The sequence below is a fragment of the Cynoglossus semilaevis genome, chromosome W (assembly GCF_000523025.1).
Source record: "Cynoglossus semilaevis isolate Cse_v1.0 chromosome W, Cse_v1.0, whole genome shotgun sequence".
Classification (NCBI taxonomy): Eukaryota; Metazoa; Chordata; class Actinopteri; order Pleuronectiformes; family Cynoglossidae; genus Cynoglossus; species Cynoglossus semilaevis.
Genome location: NC_024327.1, coordinates 10,718,783 through 10,738,547, shown reverse-complemented (window position 1 = coordinate 10,738,547; position 19,765 = coordinate 10,718,783). Strand labels below are relative to the sequence as shown.

The 19,765-nt window shown below is 39.4% G+C and overlaps 2 protein-coding genes across 4 annotated transcripts in view; one reads left to right on the top strand and one right to left on the bottom strand.

The window, feature by feature from the left end:
- LOC103397188 (glutamine--fructose-6-phosphate aminotransferase [isomerizing] 1-like) overlaps window positions 1-19,765 on the top strand; it is a 561,006-nt gene that overhangs the window by 436,639 nt on the left and 104,602 nt on the right. The gene's annotated exons all lie outside the window — the stretch shown is intronic.
- LOC103397177 (proprotein convertase subtilisin/kexin type 5-like) overlaps window positions 1-19,765 on the bottom strand; it is a 63,861-nt gene that overhangs the window by 10,488 nt on the left and 33,608 nt on the right. Inside the window, exons 10-16 of the mRNA XM_025052705.1 lie at window positions 10,537-10,640; window positions 9,318-9,435; window positions 6,224-6,412; window positions 5,645-5,781; window positions 5,252-5,389; window positions 4,879-4,981; window positions 2,677-2,870 (exon numbers count right to left, since the gene is read on the bottom strand). Coding sequence (XP_024908473.1) covers window positions 2,677-2,870; window positions 4,879-4,981; window positions 5,252-5,389; window positions 5,645-5,781; window positions 6,224-6,412; window positions 9,318-9,435; window positions 10,537-10,640 — 983 coding nt within the window. The remainder of the gene's footprint in view (window positions 1-2,676; window positions 2,871-4,878; window positions 4,982-5,251; window positions 5,390-5,644; window positions 5,782-6,223; window positions 6,413-9,317; window positions 9,436-10,536; window positions 10,641-19,765) is intronic.

The window sequence follows — 19,765 nt, the reverse complement described above, 5'->3', positions numbered from 1 at the left end:
GTAATTGAATGAATAAAATGTCCTTTGTTGTATGAACTGACTTGTGCTACACCAAAATAATTGGAATTAATTTCAATTCTGATGACACCCTCACTTAGGTAATTATCAAAGCATCCTATATCCTTCATTACTTTGGGCTTGTTTAAACAAATATTTGTTATGTGTGGTTTTAAAGACAGGCACTTCAGCTTGCTTCACAAGGATAAAAATCCAGAATCCTACAGCGGAGAAGACATTTAACTACAGACACAAGACAAGTCACAAGATTTCACAGAAAAAAAAACCAATCCACTTCAGTCATCTAAGCCTGCTTAAAAATGTCATGATTGAACTTGGATCAGATCACATCAGATCTGCTGCCAGCGACTCTCACAGCTGCCAGGACTTACACTGTACTGGCTGAAGACCAGTGTATAGATATATGAAGATATAATTTGTTGGTACCCCTCAGTTAAAGAAGGGAAAACCCACAATTCTCACTGAAATCACTTGAAACTTACAAAAGTAACAATAAATAAAAAATTATTGAAAATTAAAAAATTAATCAAAATCAGCCATCACTTTTGAATTGTTGATTAACATAATTATTTAAAAAAACAAACTAATGAAACAGGCCTGGACAAAAATGATGGTACCTCTATAAAAGATTGAAAACTATTTGACCAGAGTGACATGATTAACTCAGGTGTGTCCTTCAATTGACATCACAGGTGTTTCCAAACTCATAATCAGTCAGTCTGCCTATTTAAAGGTAGACAAGTAGTCACTCTGCTGTTTGGTGAAAAGGTGTGTACCACACTGAACATGGACAACAGAAAGCGAAGGAGAGAATTGTCCCAGGACATACGAAAAAAAATTATAGACAAACATCTTAAAGGTAAAGGCTATAAGACCATCTCTAAACAGCTTGAAGTTCCTGTGACAACAGTGCCTCATATTATTCAGAAGTTCAAGACCCATGGGACAGTAGCCAACCTCCCTGGACGTGGCCGCAAGAGGAAAATTGATGACAAATTGAAGAGACGGATCGTTCGAATTGTATCCAAAGAGCCCAGAACAACCTCCAAAGAAATTAAAGGTGAACTCCAAGGCCAAGGTACATCAGTGTCAGATCGCACCATTCGTCGTTGTTTGAGCCAAAGTGGACTTCATGGGAGACGACCAAGGAGGACACCACTGCTGAAAAAAAATCATAAAAAAGCGAGACTGGAATTTGCAAAAATGCATGTTGACAAGCCACAAAGCTTCTGGGAGGATGTCCTTTGGACAGATGAGACCAAACTGGAGCTTTTTGGTAAGGCACATCAACTCTATGTTCATAGACTCAAAAACCAAGCATACGAAGAAAAGAACACTGTCCCTACGGTGAAACATGGAGGAGGCTCAGGAATGTTTTGGGGCTGTTTTGCTGCATCTGGCACAGGGTGTCTTGAATGTGTGCAAGGTAAAATGAAATCTGAAGACTATCAAGGCATTCTGGAGAGAAATGTGCTGCCTAGTGTCAGAAAGCTTGGTCTCAGTCGCAGGTCATGGGTCTTCCAACAGGACAACGATCCAAAACACACAGCCAAAAACACCCAAGAATGGCTGAGAGAAAAGCGTTGGACTATTCTAAAGTGGCCTTCCATGAGCCCAGATCTGAATCCCATTGAACATCTGTGGAAGGAGCTGAAACATGCCATTTGGAGAAGACACCCATCAAACCTGAGACAACTGGAGCAGTTTGCTCATGAGGAGTGGGCCAAAATACCTGTTGACAGCTGCAGAATGCTCATTGACAAATACAGAAATCGTTTAATTGCAGTGATTGCCTCAAAAGGTTGTGCAACAAAATATTAAGTTATGGGTACCATCAATTTTGTCCAGCCCTATTTCATTAGTTTGGTTTTTTAAATAATTATGTTAATCAACAATTCAAAAGTAATGGCTAATTTTGATTATTTAATTTTCAATAAATTTTTATTTATTGTTACTTTTGTAAGTTTCAAGTGATTTCAGTGAGAATTGTGGGTTTTCCCTTCTTTAACTGAGGGGTACCAACAATTTTGTCCACGTGTGTATAGGTATATAGGATATATTATGAAGATATACTTAGCTGCAGACTACATTCCTGGGTTACGTTCAGCTAGGCTGGCTTACAATGCAATGCTAACCATGAAGTATGTACTGTTCATGTAAAAATATGTACCATAACCTCACTGCACTGCTCTGTACACTAGTAGCTAACACAAAAGTACTGGTTTTCTTTCATGGTAAGAAAATCTGATTAGGGAAAAAAAAATCAGCTTGACGTTTCAGACTCCGGGTCAGCAAGTACACAAAAGAAGACATCAACTATAAAAAAATAAATAAATAAAATCATTTAAATCACTTTCTTCATAGACCATCTGCCCCAACCTGAACAGTAGATTAATAACAACTGAGCCTTTAAATGAATGTGTTAACAGAGGAAACTTTTGGCTGCAGCGTTGCAACAACATTAAAGTGACATTTAAAAAATTATAGAAAACAGATGCTAAGGGGGAAATTACTAGGGAAGTCAAAAGAAGATTAAGACTCTAGCTGGGATCAAGGCTGATGAAAGAAAACCAAAGAGGATGGAAAATAATTGTCGACATCATGCGGCGCAATCGCCAGCAATCATGTGAAGAGCTCGTAAGTCTGACTGAGACCCACCATGGTCGAGGTAGAAGCTGTCTGCACAGCTGGCCACGCAGGAGTTTGTGCCTTCGTTGAGGTGGTGACCAGTCCGACAGGTGGTGCACTGGTCGCTGCGGCTTCCGACGCAGGTCTCACAGGACGAGGAGCATTTTTTGCAGCGCTTTCTATCGTCACGGAAAAAGCCACTGGGGCACTCTGATACACAGGTTCTGCATAGACAAAGTTAAGGTTAGTGTAAAATGCATAATACTGAAGTGCTCAAAAAAAGTGTGTGTGTGTGTGTGTGTGTGTGTGTGTGTGCGCGTGCGTGCAGCGGAGGTCGGGAGTTGTGCTGTGTGATGAACAGGTGTAACATCTGTTACTGTCACAGGCCCCAGCAGTTCACCCTCTGTCTCTGCTCCTCCGGTGTAAGATCTCTCTCCAAAGATCCTCTCGAGCACAGAGTACACACTCTCCCTAAGCCTTATTCACACACTGCTGTGCTTTGTGCCAGAAATCACATATGGCACATGTAAAACACAATCCACATGTGCTGTACACAAAGCCAGTGCGTCGTCTTCCTTTCCCCTGCTGTATTGAAGTGATTGATAAACAATAAAATCTTTAACACCTACATCAAGGACACAAGTGAATGAAGAAAATCATTTAAGCACAGATTTCTTTCCTCTCTTTCCACTGAAAATTTAACCCATTTATTTTGTTGCAAAAGCCATTATATAATTTATGTTAAGGCACTTTGGCTACTATTAGTAGGTACTTATATATGCAATACTTGTGCATAATGCAGATCCAATGGTTAACCGTAATGTAGATCTATCCAGAAAAGCAAAATGGACTATAATATAAACAAAAACAATGCAATCACACAATCATCTGCTACCCACCAACAGCTGTACAACTGTACATTATTAAAATGATCTCTACCATAGCTGATACATTTGCTTTTAGGACTCTTCATTTAAGGATGGTTTGTGAAAAACATCACATGAATTTGTCTTTGGTATTTATAGAAATCAGAGACAAGTGATTTAGAGTCATTTTACAGATTTTACAGTTTTATAGAGAGAAACTGTAATTGTCTTTTAAGTCAGAGTATATCTAATATTTGTATATCATTTTTATGAATTTACAAACTCCATCCATCCATCCATTTTCCACTTATCCGTTACCGGGTTGCGGGGGCAGCAGTCGCCTCCCAAATCACATTGCACCGTACCTAAACCTTCCTGCGGGTGGTGAGTCCACTGGAAGGTATCAACCGCCCTAACTGGGATTTGAACTTGCCCAGGAGGTGAACCCTGGGGTTCCACACCAATGACAGAGACATTGCCTCTGGGCCAAAGTGCCACATTTACAAACTCATAAAGGAGAAATATTCAGTTAAATCAGTGGTGTCAAACATAAGCCCTGTAGGTCAAAACCAGCCCACTAGAGGGTTAAATCTGGTCATCTAATCTGGAATCTGGAATTGTGAAAGTAAAACATTGCACAAACACTCCATGTTTTTGATGTTTTGTAAAATTATACATATTTCATTCAATATGAATACTTTCTAATATTGAATACTAAATGGAAACTAAAGGAAAAAATTTACACTTATTGTTGTTTATAAGTAATTATGTCATAATTGTACTGGTCCGACCCACTTGACATCCAGCTAGGCTGTATGTGGCTCCTGAAATACAATTTGACACCTCTGAGTTAAATAAATGTTACTCTCTAAGACATATACTTTATGTCTCTCTATCTCTCTCTATCTCTCTCTCTATATATATATATATATGTGCGTGTGTTTTTGTGATATTTAGTCTAATCTTTTCTAAATGGTGCAACTGATAATTAATTCAAGTTCAGCCCTGTAAGGCCGTGTTGATTAATTTTTGTCAGACTGTTTCTGATCCACATGGGCTATTAAAACCATCAAATACCTGAGTCAAATATACCTTCTACTGGGATCCTTTCAACTTCACCTTCGCTTGTGTACAGGAGAGATTTAATGTGCATACTGTCCATCCACAAACAATACAACTTTTTTATTGAATCACTACTAATAGAGCTCTTCTGATAACATTAGTCTTGTGAATTATAGTATATGGAAATGCAGATTGATCTTTGTGAAAATATAAGATCATTTTGTGAATGTTTACTTAACCTTAACCAAAAACCCGCTTTTCACTGAACTGTTTTATAGAATCAATGCTTGTTCACGTGTCTGACCTGGTGTTGTTCTTGAACTTGAGGAAGTAGTGCAGGCAGTTGATGCAGTGATGGGGCCCGGGGCCTTCACAGCCGTTCTCGTTACATTCAGCGTCACAGGGGCCTAGAGACACAAAGAAATTATATGAATCCTGATAGTGGGAATTCACACACTAGTCTGTACAGAATAAAAAAAACCTAAAAAACTAAGGCAGTAAAATGTTAGGATTTACCAGCCTAATATCTTCACAGGAAGTTACAATTCAGTGGAAGCTATCAGTTCTGGTGAATTACATGGTGCTTTTATAGCACTCTTAAACAAATGAATAATTTGCCACAGTCACAGAGCAGTAAAATAATCTCTGCACAGACACTCCTGCGTTTTATCACCTACCGTTGTACTCCTCTGTGAACTCCTCCTCTGTCGGTGTCAGCGTGAGTGTGTCTGTGGAGCGAGGCTTATCGTTGCGCAGAGACGTGTATGGGTGCACAGAAGTGCCGTACAGCACCAGAGACCACTCCTTCAACTTGCCTGCAGAAACACAGGCACCGCAAATGTCACACAGTGACATCATAAAGCATCTTTCTGTGTATTTATGACACTTGTCTTTAATTTAAGTTACTTCTGTCACTGTGAGGTTATAGGAGGGGGGCACACACTTCCTTTTTTACCTGGCATTTTAACTAAATGTATGGTAAGAATAAAACATATCTGCTGTTTTGTTTTTTTAACAAATAAAAATGTTAATTAAAACTCAGAAATTATGGGAAAACCACCTCCTCGTACCTGGTACTTTCTGGCTACGGAGCTGAGAAGGCGAGTCGTAGATCTCTAGGACCCAGTCACCTGCTGCCTTCTCTCCCCAGCAGTGTGTGGTCATAAACTCCCAGTTCTTAAAACCCTCCATAGAGTGATCAAACAACCTGCAAATCAAAAATACACACACATATACATACACAGGCAAACACATGCACACACAGAGAAATTAGACCATGATATCAGATGCGAAAACTCATGTGTTGCAAATGCCAGAATAAAATGTTTCGAGCTTCCACCAAGTGCGGTCACAGCTTCCAATGAGCTGTAGACAAACACTGCAGAGGACTGTGGTTTACTTAAGGTCAACCTTTTGGTGCTTGAACAGACAACAATCCAATATTTCAAAGGTTTTGCAAGTAAATATATTTTAGTCTCACAAATATCACCTTATTACATTAAGTAAAAGGAATCTACTGATTCTACTTTATTTACTCTTTGTCTTGGTTTTTAAGCTTCCACTTAGGATAATAGAGATAATAAAAAAAAAACTTTCAATATAATTGGACACTTAAGACAAAAATTCTATATATAGTACATGTAGGTTACCTGTTGGCGAGCAGCTGTGACTTGGTCCCTGAGGGTGACGTCAGGTTGATGGACAAGTCTCCACGGCGGGGGTGTGTGATTGTTATCCGTACAACAACGTGCTCCAGGTAGATCACATGATGGTTGGGGTTGTCAGTGCATCCTGTACCCTTGTACACTGACCGAACCACATGTTCAGGACGGATTGTTCTAAATGAAATTACAATACAGTTTTAGTTGAGAATAATATACCCACAAAAAAATGAGTGAGTGCCAGCAGAGGACTGAATTCAAACCATTGCGTAATAGTATCAAGGTTAGCCTGAACAAAAATAAATAAATAATTAAATGCACCTGACCATAATGTTTCTTTTATTTGTTTGAGAGTCGTGGTGGTCTCACTGCACTAAAACATTCTGGACTGTCAGCTCCTGCCAGTAGACTTCTACTTCTTAAAAGCATGCACAAAACGCCCTATTAATGAATTCCATATTTAAAAGCCCAGCCAGTCATCGTGTCCAAGAATCATGAGCTGAGCAGAGCAGAGACGAGGAACATTATTTGTTCCATAACAAACACCTGAGAAACATCTGTTATATGGAAGATCATCCAATGAGCTAATTTAAGAGCAGTATGTGCCAAAAAATAAAGGACACGTTACATAATCACTATAGCTGCAGCTGAGCCAACCCAACACAATAACTCCCTGCAGCACTGGATCAGACCCAGGGCTCATTCACTGGAAACTTGAACAGAGCTGGTGAAGTATACTTGTTGGCAAAAATCATAAAAATTAATCATTTTAATTCTTCTTTATCTTTGGATTTTTTTTTTATTGGAGAAGGTTTAAGGGATAGTTGGGTCCACTGTTAGTTTGATCCTGTACTGGACCTTGTTTCTTAGCAGCAACATGTCTATAGTCGATTCACTTGTATTTGCATTGTCCATCTCTCATAGATTGAATAGTCAAAATGAAAGAATAAATAAAAGATAAACTGTGGATAAATGAATAAAGTTAGAGTCTGAATCAGTCACTAATCAATTAAATCAACTGATATTTTAAATCTGACTTGATTTTTCTTAAATGTGTTTTTATAAACTAAAGATTAGCTTGAAGAACAGGAACAACAAATTTTGGATACAACGATCAATAATGTTTAACATTCTCTGCATTTTTATTAACTTGATGAGAAACCAATTAATCAGAAAATAACTGCCTGATTAATTCATGAGAAAATAATTGATAATTACAGCGATGACTGAGTGTTTTCTTCTTTCCTAAAAAATCCATGAGCGTTTTTAAAGCAGACAATAGGAATGGCTGGGGAGTCTGGGGCTGATATCACAGTTCTGGCTTCTCAATGACACATCGCAGATAACTGAACAAAACACATGAGACAGAGCCCAACAGATGCATAGCTGATTACCGGCAGTCTGATTGCACACAGATCAGGCGTTTCTCCTGGTTCATGCTCCAAGTGGAGTGAGGGGAGCGACTGCAGACAGACATTACCAAACCCAGTCTGAGGGGCCAGCCAGAGGGTGTGTGGAAAGACAGCATGAGGTGATGGCTGCAACTTATGTGAGCGAATTATAGACCGAGTGGAAGAAAAATTACAAGTCTGAGTAACGTTCACTGAACGACCATTTCACAATCTCTGAGTGACTTCTACAGTGGGGTAACTTTTTTTTTTAATGTTGGCAAAATCCTGCAGCACGTATAACATGGGTACAAAGACTTGAGCATAAATGCCTCTGACATGAGCCAGACTTTACATAAGGTTAATGCAGCCTGACCTAAGTGCTAGAGCAGAATAGACAGAAACAGTGATAATAGCTACAGATGCTGGACATCGAGCCTTTGACTGAAAGCAAATCAGTTCATGGCCCAAGTTTAGCCAGGCAGCCTAACACAGAACAGCACTCAGGCTTCCAACTGCATCCAGAATAAAAAGCTGTGAAGTCCTGGCTCCCTGTGTATGTGTGTGTGGTTTGTGTGTATGCGCGCATGAGTGTGTGCATGCACACATGTGCACATGTAGTTAAGGTCTTAGGTTAGAACCACCCTGCCAGAACTATGGCTTGGCCCCTATCAAGGTGCAGCTTGCACAACCACATTTTCAAACACATACCACTGCATAAAACACCACAGAGACAAAAAAAACAGTGAACAAAGAAGGAAGACAGACGAAAAGAAAGAGAGAAATGACAAAGAAACAGAGGTGGGAGTTTAGACATATTTATAAAAAAACTGTTTCCAAAACGTTGCACCACATTTATAGATGCAGATATTTATAATTTACAAAAACAATACATAAAAATAAATTATAATAAATGGACATCTGGGTATTAAATAATTAAATATATATATAGATAGAGAGTTATATATAAATATATGTATACTGTATATATAGTATATATAGTTGACCTCAATAATTTGTAAAATTAACCCATTTGTAATGAATTTTACCACATGCATAGATTTATGCACAATGTATATCCAATAATTCCACAATATCATCACTCCAATACAGTGTTGTCATTAACACACACTCTAAGAAAAGTATTATTTCACCAAAGATCCTAGATTGCGATTACCTTTGCATATTTGTCTTGATATTTTTCAATATTAATGATAGCTTAATTATTATAAATAATAAAACAAATAAAGGGCAAACAAATAAAGCCTAACTATATTAAGATATTTTAAGAATTAAGAAGGCTTTTAAGGAGAAGCACTGACTCCATTCATTGAAGCAAAGTAATTTCCAATGGACAAAAAGGAAACTGTGGTAAGGGCTGTGACAAGAAAGCCCAAACACTAACTTTGTGCTGTTTAAAACTGCTGACCTCAACAGTGATCATGTGGTTGTAATGTTCATAAATCTCTGCAGCAGGCTTATAAAATGTAATGAGAGCCTTCCTTAAAGTCTACAGGCTGTTAGAGAATCTTTCAAGGAAACACATCTGGGTCTGACGTCAGCGTGTCCCCACACATGGTGAAACATAACGTCTGCCCTGGAAGGTCAAGGTACCTGCAAAACTGCTCAACAGCAATTACCTTTTATGTGCAAGAGTCGAGTGTGTGTATGTGAGTGTGTGTGAACTTATCTACCTTATCTGACGGTCGGCGCTCTCCACACAGACGTGCTGAGCCGGGACTTGCCTCCATCGTTCGGCCTCCTTCACCATGGCTTCAGCATCCATCAGACCAAAGCCGTACAGGTGACTGACTGCAGGGAACAGGAGAGGATTTTCACAATGGTCTATGCCTGTTACTATTGCATTTTGAACAATTACCAGTTTATCCTAACCAGGTTAGATGTCAAGGGCCAACAGAGGATTAAATTTGGCATTGGATGATCAATTAAAAAAATAAATATGATCTATATTATATGTTTAAAATATTCAAATGGTATATCATATGTAAATATAATCTTAATAAGAATATTTATTTTTTCCATTTAGGATACTCTTGTTAAACTAAAATCATCACTGCATTACGGTGATGTAAAACAGTAAAATAAAAGTTGCTGCAAACACATCAACAGCTGTTTACTGTAGTGATGGGATAGCAGCAACATATTTGTTGCTACTAAAACACAAAAAACTGCCAAACGTTGTCTCTGTGGTAGTAACAGTTTTGAAATCACAAGGCTGATGAGTATGAGTCGAAGATCATTCACCACTGGGCAAGTTGTGAATTTCTTAAGCAAGGGCAAGCTATTCACCCAACATTGCAATGTGACGCATTAAACAAATAACTGGAAACATCAGTATCCACAAAGAGGTTTGTCCTGCATTCATTAGAGGAAAAGGTTTGGGCACCACTGATCAAAACACAATACAAAGTTTTTTATTAATTTAAGCCTCCAAAACAGATGTTTATTTTTTTATTAAAAATTCTAGAATCATAAAATAAAGGGAAATTGTATAATCGGTTATAAGTGTTGTTTTTGGAGCTAAAACAGTCCAGTCATTTTGTTTTGTAAGCAGAAAGTTTGGAAACTAATCAGGTCACGAGTGAGCTAATCTAATATGAATTCCTTCATACTTCACGCAGCCCCCCAGTCCTGTTTCTCTTTAGTTCCTCTTTGAAAAAACACCCACTTGGATAATCTCCTGACACACTGGGCCTGCAGCCTGACGACGTTTTTTCCATACACACACACACAGAGCTGTGTGCTTAAACACACACACTACACAGAAGAGTGATCAACACATTGATCCCGACAGCCAGCTGCTGGTAATACATTTGTTTGTTTCTATAAATGAAATGAATGAATCATTTTAATTCATACAGTGAGTGAGTGATTGCGTGAGTGAGTACAGACCATTGTAACCAGCAGCATTGGACTTCCAGTCAGGTGCACTGAGATGTCCAGCTCTAGAAGTCTTAACAATGATGTGCTGAACATCTCTCCATGACAGAAGAGGACTAGCAAAAGACAAAATAACAGAACAAAATTAAATACTATAATACTTTTATACTTGTATAAAGCAAGGATAAAACAATCCTTGTTAAATACAAGGATATATATATATATATATATATATATATATATATTAGGAGAGAAACATTACATAAACAAATAAAAGGAGATGTAAATGAGGTTAAAAAAACAAAAAAACTGTCAAAGTAAGGTTATTGCTCATAATTAGTAGATATTAGTAAATTAAGTAAATTAAGAGGAGGAGCAGTTGGACACAGATGCCAGTTTTCTGTTTATTCCTCAAATCTCACGTGTGATCCATCAGGAGATGGCAGCCACGTGCCTTCGCCCCTTTGATGTCCACACGCTACACTAAGAAGGGAAAAGTGGGTCACCAAGTTTCCTGGGATTCCCTTCCATCTCATATGCTAACCAGATGCTCCGCTCTATCCAAGTGTCCCTCGCTTACCGGAGGAAACCAGTGGATTCAAACACAATATGATTTTGTATACTGAAACATTTGTACTAGTATCAGATTATCAGATGAAGACATTGTAGTAATGACAGCCACATGAAAAGTATGTAAAAATGTCCGTACAAAACAAACCATAGAATTGAATAAATCTGCAGTTATAAAGCCCTCTGCTTGTATTTTCTCTTTCTTTTGCAATGTCCAGAGATGCATGAGGGTAAATTGTAAGATAGCTACTTTAGCTTTTCATCTGCATTTTAAAGTTCATTTCAGAATGGAGTGTATTTTGAGTTTGTTGTGATATTGTTGAAGTACAGCTGCACACTCAAATATTTATCTAATCTCTAATATGTTGTGGAAATTGTTTCTAGAGAGTTACATCTTCTTCTTTTTCTTTCGGCTTTGTCCCTTTTTTTTTTTTTCAGGGGTTGCCACAGCAAATCATTGATTTTCATCTCTCCCTGTTCTCTGCATCTCCTACTCTGACTTCAACTATCTGCATGTCCTCCCTCACTGCATCCATGTATCTCCTCTTTGGACTTCCTCTCTTTCTCCTACCTGGTAGCTCCATCTCTAACATTCTTCTACCAATGTATCCACTGTCCCTCCTCTGCACATGTCCAAACCATCTCAATCTGGCTTCTCTAGCTTTTTCTCCAAACCTTCCTGTCTGTGTTGTCCCTCTAATGACCTCATTCCTGATCCTGTCCATTCTTGTCACTCCTAAAGAGAATCTTAGCATCTTTAACTCTGTCACCTCCAGCTCCGCCTCCTGTCTTCTGCCTAATGCTAGTGTCTCTAAACCATACATCATGGCTGGTCTCACCACCGTCCTGTAAACCTTTCCCTTCACCTTAGCTGACACTCTTCTGTCACAGATCACTCCTGACACTTTTCTCCAGCTGTTCAATCCTGCCTGTACTCTATTCTTCACCTCTCTTCCACAGTCTCCGCTGCTCTGAACAGTTGATCCTAAGTACCTAAACTGAACTAATCTTTCGCTGTGAACTAATCTTTCGCTGTGAACTAATCTTTCGCTGTGAACTAATCTTTCGCTGTGAACTAATCTTTCGCTGTGAACTAATCTTTCGCTGTGAACTAATCTTTCGCTGTGAACTAATCTTTCGCTGTGAACTAATCTTTCGCTGTGAACTAATCTTTCGCTGTGAACTAATCTTTCACTATGAACGAATCACTCTCTTTGAACTAATCTTTCGTTTCGTTCTCGCAGATTCGTTTCATTTGTCACGTGACAGAGAGCTCGGGTCTCTTTTGCTCTCATTCATCTTCACATTGTGGTGTGTTTTTCTTTCTTAGGTTTTGACATGGTTTTAATTGCTTATGGCATTTTGTGTACTTTGTAGACTTTGTCAGCAGAAGCAAACCATGTTGCCTTCAGTATTTAGTGAACGAATGAATGAAATTATTCGTTCATGATTCGTTCACAACTCGTTTATTTTACTGTTCGAGAGTCAAAGCTCCGAATCAGTAAAAAGAGTCGGTCTTCCCATCACTACTCTCTATCGGTAACGTTAAGTAAAACCACGGAGGTGCTACTCGATTGGTCTCGCACGATCACGTGTCGAACCGTGCCACCGCTCGCAAACCAAAATCTTACTACGCCCTGAAGAAACTAGTTCGGCATGAAATGGCTCACCATAAAAAAGTGGCAGGATTTTTTGCGACAAACCTTTTGCTGTAAGTTTAACTTAACTCGTTCTTTTTTATGAAGTTAAGATGGTGTAGTTCGCAGACGTTGGAGCGAGATGAAACGATAATAGGGTTCACCTTATGGCCTAAAATGTGCGGTCCTCACGACAGCTCCAGAGCTGCCGTACGCGCATTTCTACAGCTGTCAGCCTTTGGCGACACTTCGTGCTAATGCTGGGAAACTGCTAATAATGTAAAAAAAGTAATCATCAAAGTGATGTGCACATCAGAGACGCACTTATGAGTGATTAACTCATAAATGAGTTTGCAATTATATGGGTGGATGTGAAAGAATGCAACAAGTGTTGAAGAAATGTGATTAACAATTGCAGCGGTAGTGTTATTAGAACATCTCACAATAAGACGGGAGCGTGTATTTAGGGAACAAGACGATATACTGTCCATTCCATCAATGTGCAAATTATATGTGATGTGTGATCTCGGACTATTTCTTTTTTACCTTTATGTGTGTGCGCTGCCCTGACTAACGGCATTTACGGCGACACACACACACTTTTTTCTTTTCATATTTATACCTGTGGACACACACACAAAACACACCTCGCCGCTTCTCCACCTCTCTGACTAGGATCTATAGTTCGGCTTCAGTCTAATCCATTTTTTAGTTCCTCGTGATGAATTCACCTGCAGATCTTGGGATTCACGGCTTCTTTAAAGATATTTGCATACGTAGGTGGGGGCGTGGTCTGATAATTCCGCACGTGCGTCAATGAAACACTGGGATTTACAAACGAAACGAAGTTGGATTTTAGCGTGAGCACTTTTTCACGATGAAATGTACGGACGTTTAGTACATCAGGCCCCCTGGTGTTAGACTGGAGAATATTCTGGATGGAAATAAACCAACCAATAGATCAATAGTTGTTAGCATTAAATGGATGGATGGATGGATGGATGGATGGATGGATGGCATACGTAGGTAGGGGCATGGTGTGGTAATTCCGCATGTGCGCTTAATGCCAATTTGTAAATGTGATTTACAAATGAAACGTACTTGGATTCCTGCGCACGATGAAATCTACGCACATTTAGTACATCAGGTCCCAGGACTGTACTTTCAACACTGTATTTTCATTATCAAAGCATTTGAAGTGGAATTTCCTGAAGTATTCACGGTGCGATTTTTTATTTTCTTACCTTCTGTGGGTTGGGGATGTAAATTGTTGGCATCTCAAAACCACATTTATTGAGGCCCGGACAGCAACACAGCTCCTGAACGATCTGCATCATCACCCTCTGCCAAAAAGGAAAGAATAATTTCACTCACTCCATCCATCCATTATCCTCCGCTTATCCGGGGCTGGGTGGCGGGGGTAACAGTTGGAACAGGGACGCCCAGACTTCCCTCTCCCCAGACACTTTCTCCAGCTCCTCTGGGGGGATCCTCAGGCGTTCCCAGGCCAACCGAGTGACGTAGCCCAAGCTCGTCAACTGACTCTCGATGTGAAGGAGCAGCGGCTCTACTCCGAGCTCCTCTCGGATGACCTCACCCTATCTCTAAGGGAGTGCCCTGCCACCCTGCGAAGGAAGCTTATTTCAGCCACTTGTATCCGGGATCTAATTTCTTCGGTCATGACCCAGAGCTCATGACCATAGGTGAGGGTAGGAACGTAGATTGACCGGTAAATCGAGAGCTTTGCCTTTCGGCTCAGCTCCTTCTTCACCACAACGGACCGATACAGATGGATACTGCACCGATCCGTCGATTAATCTGACGTTCCAGTCTCCCTTCGCTTGTAGACACTTCTCCTAACCAAACGCCCTCCTCTTCTAGAGAGTTACATGATTAGATGAATATCAAACAACAGTGCACTAATGGAAAGAAATATATACTTTGTGGTATCTTTTTACCAGAATTCCCTTTACATTACTTGTAAACCCTAAAATTGTGCATACCAGAAATCCTAAATGTCACATCCCCCAATACATAAACAGCACAACCTCCTGCAGATGCTGCTGTTAAAAATTCACAAATCTTGACGGTTCAGAGTAGCTCTAACTAACATATGGAGTAAAAAGACATTTTCAAGGATGGTTGCACAGATAACAGAGCCATGGAAAGAGGGAATAAGTGATGTTTGGATCAATATTAATGGGCTTCACTGTCGGTGTGTAATTATGGCCCCATAAACATTTCATGGTCATTAATTAACACTGTCTTTGCACAACAGATCAGAGGAGAAGAAAGCAGGACCTATGACCTAGTGTGTAGAAGAAGTGTATTTGTCTGGCGCTAGCTGGAAACTGGGAGTATTTCCTATACGAAGGATTTGGATTATCCAGGTTAATGAAGTGGCCTCAGTTAACGTAGCTGCTCTGCTTGTGATGATGGGAACAAACTGTGATTTAGATTCACTATGTCTCCACAGCTGGTATCAATTAATGGATTTAAATTTAGGCACTTCAATAGGATTCAAAGAAAAGGTGGCAGTCTGCAGTGCTTTACACAAAACCAACCAAGGCTTTAGGCATAAGGGCAAGACAGGACACAGGAAAAAAACTTTTTTTTTTGGTTGCCACAGGCAAAAAAGTTCAGACAAGTTTCAAACTCTTTTGAAACCCAAAACTGGCCAGAGTCAAGTCGAGTCAGGGCCGTACTCATGTTTAGCACTGCACTAAAGGGAAATGTAGTTGTAGAGCAAGTCAGTGTTTGACAAAATGGGGGGAAAAAAAGTTATATTATTTGATTCAGTGTAGGTACTACTTGTAGTCCTCCTTTTATTTGTCAGCAGTTCATGTTGCATTGCTCCCATCATTGTATTTTGAGCGACTGAAGACCAAAAAGGTAGTAACATAAACAGATGGAGGACTGGATCTGTATTTAAATATTCTTCACCTTTTTCTCTAGTAAAGTAAAATATAGTAAAAGTATACATCTAAATTTGAGACTTTTATTACAATATCAAAAGTGTAAATATTTTAACTGGGTATATGTGATGTTCTATGTAATTTAACACCTTGGATGCTACAATATAATAGACATCTGAAGAGTGCGACAGAGAAAGGCCTATAGCAAACAAATGATTCTCTCAGTCATCACTCAAGGCCATCAAATACCATAAAGGATGACATTTTACCTATTTTGCATAGCAGGCTTTTGCATCTAGGCAAAAATGAAATATGCAAACAAGTGACATGCAAACTCTGGTTTGGCTTTTAACCCTCCTGTTACCCTCAAATTTTCAAAAATCTATTATCCTTGGGGTCAATTTGATAATTCAAAATATTACCCAACTTTTTGTGCCAGGTACTTCAGGTTTCTTTGTTGTTAACATAAAAAAGCCCCTCCAATATAACAGCCCCCCCCACACCCCCATGTATCTAAAACACCTAATCCATGACTATACGAAAAAAGGAAAATAACCATAAAATCTCACTGATTGATCTAAAACTGAAAAAAAAGATATTGTTGCTACTTCAGTACCTTCATATCATCTCTCAATACAGATTTCTGTCATTTATAACACATATAACATATAACAGGCAATTTTGGTTGTCAATCATATTTGCATCTTTTATGCTTCGGGTCAAATTGACCCCAGAAAAAAACAGACACCATTTCAAACATTTAGATTTTTTTTTTAAATTTACTTTTAAACTTTAAAACATCTACTTGTAACATCATAAAAATTGGTAGGTAGAATACAGTAAAACTATTCCCAAAAGGACAATAGAACATTAGGAACTTGAATGAATCAGAACAGCATGTCTTTCAATAGACTGCTGTTGCCTCACCCTTTGACCTGTAAACCTCTGCTAAAATGGGTAAACCAATGTAGGCTTTCAAAAAGGGTGTCATCAGTGTCTTGCCTTGTGTCCCCATATACAGTACATGAAAACGTGTCATTTAATTCCAGATTCATTTAACCCTCAAAACACCTTCACATGCCAACACCTTTGCTCCTCTGCGGTCAAAGTATATTTTGGTCATGCCATAGTTTTGTTTGACAGTTGTTTGTGACATCAGAATTATCAGTGTTAGGTTAGGGCCCTAAACATAGGAAAGCTCTCTAAAGTATATAAAAGTGTGTTATGATGACCTTAATGTGATCTAAAACAAATAAAGCATATGTGAAAATGATTGTATAACAATGCAACATGTTCTTAAATGTTTTATACAGCTGAATCGGTTTGAAGTCAAATTGACCCCAAGGAACACGGATGTATACAACATGCATACAGGACATCAAAAAATATATATATTATGATGTTAAATTTAAGTTTACCCAGTTCCCCTCACTTAATTAGGAAAAGTCACCAAAGATTAAGCAAAAAAATGTGTACTTTGTGAATTGTGAAATGTTAAACACTGAATGGGGTCAAATTGACCCCAAGGATAATAGGAGGGTTAAGGCACGGTGACAGCATTCATAAAGCAGAGGTCATGTCCCAAAACATACAAACAACTTATTTAATAGTGAAGAGGAAATAACTTTTACCTTTAATTATGTGGAACTTTAAGCAATAAAACAAAGCACTTACATATGTGGAGCATAGATGGAATATTATGTACCACTGTGCATAACACATCTACATGGACATATGATTATTCAAATTTTTTAAAGGCCAAAAACGTGACGAAAGTTCTGAACCGATACAAAGCAGAGCAGCTCAGAGGCCAGTTTCTGGACATTCTGCTCTTCCCTTTGTGTCAATCTCCACATTACATAAATGGTGAGGGTTACGTCAGGAAGGGCATCTGGTGTAAAACCTTTGCCAAATCAAATAATGAGAAATCAAACTATTTCCATACCGGATCGGTCAGAGCCTGGGTCAAAAATGACCGCTAACAGTGCTGTTGACCTACAGGGTATTGATGGAAATTGGGCTACTATAGGTCGAAGACAGAGAACAAGAGGAGTGACAGAGACCTTGCCTCTGGGCCAAAGCGCCACTCACAGATACATAAACAAACATTAAAAATATTCACTTTGCTAAGGTTTCTGGTGTACTACAACGACTGTACACAAGGACATATTTTGGTCAGTAATGATTAAAAAGTCATCAGGTTTGGTGAAGGAACATCTCCTGCTGCAAGCTCCACTTCGTTCAACAAATAAAATACACAACTGTGCGTGTAAATTACATTGCTACTTTACAAAGGTAAATGTTATACAGTTCGAGTAGGGGTGATCCTAAAGGAAAAATACAGTGGAGGAAATAAGTATTTGCCCCCTTGCTGATATTGCAGGTTTGCCAACTTACAAAGAATGCAACGATCTATAATTTTAATCATATGTATATTCTAACAGTAAGAGACAGAATCCCAAAGAAAATTTCAGAAATTCACATCATATGAATTTATAAATATGATAACCATCTGATGAGGAAAAACAAGTATTTGACCGCCTACCAAACAGCAAGTATTCTGGCTCCTACAAGCCAGTTTGTTTTTCTTTAAGACACATCTACAATCCCAACTAATCATCTACATTAAATACACCTGCCTCACCTCGTTACCTGTATAAAAGACACCTGTCCACACCCAAACAACTAGCATCCAACATCTCCACCATGGGCAAGACCAAAGAGCTTTTTACGGACATCAGGGACAAGACTGTTTACCTGCACAAGGCTGGAATGGGCTACAAGAGAATCGGAACGCAACTTGGAGAGAAAAGCTCAACTGTCGGTGCAGTAATCAGGAAATGGAAGAAGCACCACACCACCGCCAACCTCCCTCAATCTGGACCTCCACACAAGATCTTGCCTCGTGAGGTGTCCCTGTTCATGCGAACGGTGAGGAATCATCCCAAAACCACAAGGGGGGAACTGATGAATCAACTGAAGGCAGCTGGGACCACAGTTACAAAAGAAACAGTTGGTAACACACTACGTCATCATGGATTGAAATCCTGCGGCACACGCAAGGTCCCCCTGCTCAAGAAGAAACATGTACAGGCCCGCATGAAGTTTGCCATTGACAACCTGGGCGACTCAGAAGAGGCCTGCAAGAAGGTGATGTGGTCAGATGAGACCAAAATAGAACTTTTTGTGCTCAACTCAACTCACTGTGTTTGGAGGGCAAGGAACACCAAGTACAACGCAAAGAACACCATCCCCACCGTCAAGCATGATGGTGGTAATATAATGCTTTGGGGGTGCTTTTCAGCCAAGGGGACGGGACACCTCCATTGCGCTGAGGGGAGGATGGACAGGGCCATGTACCGTGGAATTCTGGACCAACACCTTCTTCCCTCAGTGAGAGAGCTGAAGATGGGTCGAGGATGGGTGTTTCAGCACGACAACGACCCTAAGCACACTGTCAAAGCAACAAAAGAGTGGCTGAAGAAGAAGCACATCAAGGTTCTGGAGTGGCCTAGCCAGTCTCCAGACCTGAATCCAAGTGAAAATATTTGAAGGGTGCTAAAAAATTCGAGTTGCCAGGTGACAGCCTCGGAACCTGAATGATTTAGAGGCTGTCTGCAAGGAGGAGTGGGCCAACATCCCTGCGGAAATGTGCACAAACCTTGTCACCAACTATAAAAACGGTTTGACATTTGTGCTGGCCAATAAAGGCTTTTCTACAAAATATTAACATGCACAAGGATGTGCATCAGGTGAGGTTGATTAAGGACAGAGATGGGAATGTAATCACAACTGAGGAAAGTGTGCTGAGAAGATGGAAGGAGTACTTTGAGGAGTTGTTGAATGAGGAAAATGAAAGGGAACATAGGAGCCAGAAACTATTTGGAAGAAGGCAGATTAGAAAGGAAGAAGTAAGAAAAGCCCTGAAGAAGATGAAGAGTGGAAATATATGTTTTATTAAAACATATATAAAACTGTACAAAACAGCATAAGGAAATGAATGGTAATGTTAACAATGCAACCACTGCAATATAACTCTGATGCAATAGGCTACACATGACACGTTAGTCTTCACTGTCAGTGTCAGGGCAGTCATCCTCCTTCTCCTTGATTTCCTTT